At 49.7% G+C, this 5,301-nt stretch overlaps 1 protein-coding gene across 1 annotated transcript in view; it reads left to right on the forward strand.

The window, feature by feature from the left end:
- The first annotated feature begins 304 nt into the window (after positions 1 to 304).
- The window catches only part of PPP2R2D (protein phosphatase 2 regulatory subunit Bdelta), a 23,349-nt gene continuing 18,352 nt past the window's right edge, over positions 305 to 5,301 (forward strand). The window contains exons 1-2 of the mRNA XM_019007149.2: positions 305 to 437; positions 653 to 748. Of these exons, the coding sequence (XP_018862694.1) occupies positions 431 to 437; positions 653 to 748 (103 nt within the window). The 5' untranslated portion in view covers positions 305 to 430. The remainder of the gene's footprint in view (positions 438 to 652; positions 749 to 5,301) is intronic.

Raw genomic sequence — 5,301 nt, forward strand, 5'->3', positions numbered from 1 at the left:
AAATAAATCGGCAGGCACAGCGTTATCTCCCGGCGGTGGCGGGCCCGCCCCGTCCCTTCACGTAAAGCCACGTTTGGAGCGGCGCGTGTGGAGCCCCCGCTGCCGCCTGGGGAGCGCCTCCGCAGCCGCAGTACCAAGACCACCACTTCTTCCTCCTCCTCACGTTCATCCTCCTGCTCGTGGTGCCCCGCAGGCCCCGCATCCCGGCGGGCCGGTGCCGGGCCGGAGCCGAGCCCACAGCCCCGGTACCGGGCTCACCGCCCCGCGCGCTGCCCGGCCCGCCCTCCCTGAGGGGAGCCGGCGGTGACGTCACGGCCGGGCCGCCCGGCAATGGGCGCCATTTTGAAACCGCGAACCCTCCCGCGGCTCCGGGCGGCTCCGTCCCGCTCCCGGCCCCGCTCCCGGCCCCGTTCCCGCGGCTCCCCCCGCCATGGCAGGTCTGTGTCCGCGCTCCGCGCTCGGCTCCGCGTTCGCGCCGGGATGGGCCGCGGGTCGCCTCCGTGTGGCCGCGAGAGCCGGCCGCAGGCCGGGCCGCGCCGGGCGGCACCGGCGGGTGATGCGGGAGCGCGGCGGCCCCGAGGGGTCCGGGCCGGGGGTCGGAGCGGGGTCTCCTCTCTCCCTCCCTGTCTCACCGCCCTTTCTCCCTCCGCAGTAGTGGCGAGAGCTGGAAGCGACGGCGGCGGCAACAACGAGGTGCAGTGGTGCTTCTTGCAGGTGAAGGGGGCGATCGACGAGGACGTGGCGGAAGGTGAGGGGAGCCCCGACACGCTGAGCCCTCCCGGGCGGCCGCGGGGCAGCGCCGCAGCATCCCCGGCCGTGCCGGGGGGTGTGTGCATGACTAAGCGAGCTCCCACCCGTACAGCATCGCAGACCAGTCACTCCAGGTCTTTAGTGCGAATTCCAGAATCCCCAGATAGCTGGGGCTGGAGGGGACCTCTGGAGATCATCCAGTTCAGGCTCCTGCCCAGGCAGTGTCACCTGCAGCAGGTGACACGGGAACGTGTCCAGGAGGGTTTGGAATGGCTCTGGAGAGGGAGACCCCAGCCCCTCCCTGGGCAGCTGTTCCTGGCTCTGGCCCCTCCATGCAAAGAAGTTTTCTCATGTTGGGCTGGAACTTGCTGTGCTTTAGCTTCTGGCCACTGCTCCTTGTCCTGTCTCTGGCACCGCTGAGCAGAGGCTGGCACCGTGCTCTGACAGCCCTGGGGGAGATTTGTATGGATTGATGGGATCCCCTCTCAGCCTTCCCTTCTCCAGACTGAGCAGGCCCAGCTCCCGCAGTCTCTCCTCATCTCAGGGATGCTCCAGTCCCAAAATGACCTCTGTGGCCTCCGCTGGACCCTCTCCAGCAGCTCCTTGACATTCTTGTCCTGAGGAGCCCGGAGCTGGGCCCGGTTCTGGGCTTAGGATAACTGTCTCCAGTTCTGGGCTTGGGATAAAAGGTAACAACAGTGATATGATACAGGGAGAGGAAAAAAAGAAACACCAGTGGAGTCTGTCAGGCTTGTCAAGTTTCGCTCTGACGCACAGAGAGTGCAGCTCTGTCATTTGTGCTGCATTGAAAAGTGCAGTTTAAAGGGTTCCTGCAGCTGTGGAGAGATTTGATTCCCACTTGTTAACGTTTGGGAGCTATAAATAGGGATATTAAGCAGGGAAAAAGGGCATACCTTCACATTTCTCTGAAACTTTCCAAACGCTTCGTGTTTTGGACAGAGTAGAAAACAAGAAATGTTTTAACTGGGAAAAGAGTGTTCTGTAGTGTGCAGAACCTGGGTGGAGTTTTGCTTGACTCTGATGAGAAAGTTCTTTTTTTGCCCCTAAATTTCCTGTGTTCTAAGGCTGGCAGTGCTCCTTCTAAAGTGTGAATTGACTTACTGGGCTGTATGCGCTCAGCTTGGGTTTGGGATTTTATTTTTGTTACTGGATGCAGTAAATATTTTTCCTTGCTGCCTGCTATGGGGAAATTGTGCTGACAGTGTTTTCATTTTCATGCCACTTGTTTGGCATTCCATTTAAAATAATGGCCATGGGAGGGATAGACTGGAAACTGCTGGAGAAACTAGGCTCACTCAGTTGTTTTCTTCTTTTTTCTCCCCTCTATATATTTTGTAGCTTGCTCTGAAGTTCCCAGAAATCTTGTAGAAATGTATGTAAGAAGCTTTTATGCTTTTTAAATGGTTCTTTTTTTCTCGGATCTGTCACCTCTGTGACTAAAAGTCAATTCTGCATGAGTAAAAGATACAGTCCTGGAATCATCTGGCTCCTGGGGGCACCTTGCTTCCCAGGTAACTCCTGAGCAGTGTGGGATTGCACAGAGCAGAAAAGCTCCAGGAATCACTCAGCACCTGGTTTTGCAAAGCTACCACTAAAGTTTCATTTTCCTATGGGAATACAAGAGCTATTTACAGGCTTTGTGACTTTCTGGTTTTATTTTGATTTATGGCCTTTCCCCTCTTGTTACGTTTTGCCTTGAGATTGGAATTAAATGTAAAGAATACGCTATTTATTTGCTAATAATTGCCCAAATTTAATTCACTAGTAAGCATACAGATACATTGCTAGATTTGGGGCCTCAGTTAGGGATCTATTTACTCATTACCATCTTTTAAATCATCTCTTACCAAACTGCACATCTAAACCTGCTTGATGGACAACTGTTGCCTTGGCATAGCCTTTGAATTGCACATGCATTTTTGTAACAGTGCAAACTTGCTACTGCTGTCAGTCTTTGGTCTACTCTGTGAAAAATCAGCTCTAGAGGAAGAGGACACCATGAAGTTGCTGTCCAGCCTGTTCCACACAGAGCATTTTGCTGGATTTTCTTAGAGGTTTGTTCAGGAGTTGAAACTGCTCAGCCAGGCAACTTTACCAGAAAATCCTTTCTTTTACGGTGCAGTTCTAACATACATTTTATATTCCATGGTTGTTTCTCAGGTGTCTGCCTTCAGCACAAACACTGGGACAAGTGGCTGTATCAGATTGGCAGCTGGATTTTCCTAACTGGGTCATTAATACAGAAAATCACTGTCTCCTCTTTGTCTTGTCCGTGCCTTGCCTTTCCTCGGTGACTAATCCCTGACCTCTGTTCAGGCTCTGTGTCAGGAAAGAGAAGGGCACTGTTCAGTCTGGCCATTTCTGAGAGACCAGGAGAATCCATCACTTATTGAACATGGATTTTTGTGAGGGGCTGGATATGACTTTTCTAGAACAGAAAAGTTTAATTGGATTCAGGGAAGAGGACTGGAGGATAAAACAGAAAGATCTAATATTGGGGATGGCAGCAATCATAATTTGAAAACAAAGCTAATTAAAGATTGGGTTGTAATTTTGTTGTTAGCGTTAACCACTTGACTCCAGAACTTGCGCTGATTGCTTATGGAACTTGTAATTCTTGGCTTGCTTTTTTTGTAGAAAGACCTTTCTAAATAGAGAATACGAATGCTGCCAGGGGCTTTATCACTTCCATGATTTCAGCATGTTCAAAATTGTTCTGTTTTGGGCAAGCAAAATGTAAATCTGTTTATTAAATAATCTACAGATATGCCCAAATTCCTGTGGGCCAGATGTTCTGCATCTAATCCATGACCCCTTCTGGATACAGTTCTGTATCTCCAGTTAATGATCCAAGAAATAATATATTTATTTTTTTTTCTTTTTAAACTGTCCAGATAGTGACTGGTATTGATTGACTGCCCTGCCAAACTGAGACATCCCTTGTTGCTATCACTGCAGCCAACTCTCCTTCTGCTTTTGCTGCCTGTTAGGTGCTGGGTCAGACACCTCAGCAGTTTGCCAGGAAGCAGAACACAAGGAGCAAAGACAGCCACAATCTAATAAAAATATATTAGCCTGTAATCCTGAGTGCAGCTACCAGTGATTTAGAAATGTTCTTTAGAAATTGTCTTTACAAATCAGTGGTTTAAGACATTCTCATGAATTTGTCTTTACAAATCAGTGGTTTAAGACATTCTCATCATCAGGAATTCACTTGGCCTATACTGTTCTTAAATTCTGGCATGGTTTTGTGCTTTAAAAAAACTCTTGCAGTAGAGGTGCAGCTCTGTGATGTCTGGTTCAGTTGCATGAAGGGAGTTGCAGAATTGGTTGTAAGCTTTAATAATGTCTTTTTTTCTGTAAGAACTGGAAAATAGGGGACTAGTGACTACAGAGCCATGTGGTCACCGTCCATCACTGGTTATGCTGGAGGTGGCACTGAGCTGCAGAGGGGCAGAAGGTGGGCTCTCAGCTGGGCTTGGGCTGGGATTGGCCTTGGAAGCCAGTGCTGTGCCATGAGCAGGACCTGGGATGCCTCTTTGCCCTCCCTGAAAGCTCAGGGGTACCCAGAGCAGCTGGGGCTGCCCTGCATCCCTGAGGTGTCCAAGGCCAGGCTGGAGCAGCCTGGGACAGGGGAAGGTGTCCCTGCCATGGCAGTGGGATGGGCTTTGAGGTCCCTTCCCACCCAAAGCAGGCTGGGATTCCATCATTAGATTTTGATGAAATATGAAGCTTTGGTAAGATGTAGGTTATGAAGAGTGAAGAGTTTGAATAAGCAGTGAATATCAGTTGCAGAGTTATAAGTGAGATTGCAAAACAAAGCAATTTGAGTGGTGAGAATACAGTATTAGTGCAAGTCTTCCTGTGTGATAAGTGGGAGCCACTGGATTTGTCCCTGCAGAAGGGCAGGCTGGGTGCAGAGGGAGAAGTCTAATGAAAAATTACAAAACCCACCATTTTTATAAAGGATGGGAAGGTGTGAAAGCTTGAAAGAAAAATTTGATTTTCTTATCATGTTAAGACTTCTATGAACTCCTGATAGAAGTACACCCAAAACCATCACAATGAGCTACTTAGAAAAAACTAACAATAGCATGAATTAATTAAATATAGTTCTAGTAGGAGAAAGCTTATTGGAATTAGTCTTCCAAAGGTTAAAAAATAATACCGAGGCAGTAGATTTGCACAAAGAATACTGGATTATGTCACGAATCTGAGAAGCAGCCTCCATAATTTCTCATGGCTTGTAGGGAAGGCAGGGCGAGCTCTGCAGGCAGGAGAGGAGCACATCTGTGTAACTGGGCTCTGGCTTTGCTGCTCCTTTTTGTGCCACGCTGGTCCCCTTGCAGTGACACAGCCAGACAGCTCCGTGCTCCCCAAACTCACAGACAGCTTTTTTGGGATATCATTCACTTCAGTATCGGGTCACAGGCTAGTTCCACTGGCAAGAAAACAAACTGAGCTTCATGGGGAATGGCACTCACTGTCTGCCATGAGCTGGAGCTCGGGGTGCTGTGCTGTCCCTGAGGG

Source organism: Parus major, chromosome 6 (assembly GCF_001522545.3).
Source record: "Parus major isolate Abel chromosome 6, Parus_major1.1, whole genome shotgun sequence".
Taxonomy (NCBI): Eukaryota; Metazoa; Chordata; class Aves; order Passeriformes; family Paridae; genus Parus; species Parus major.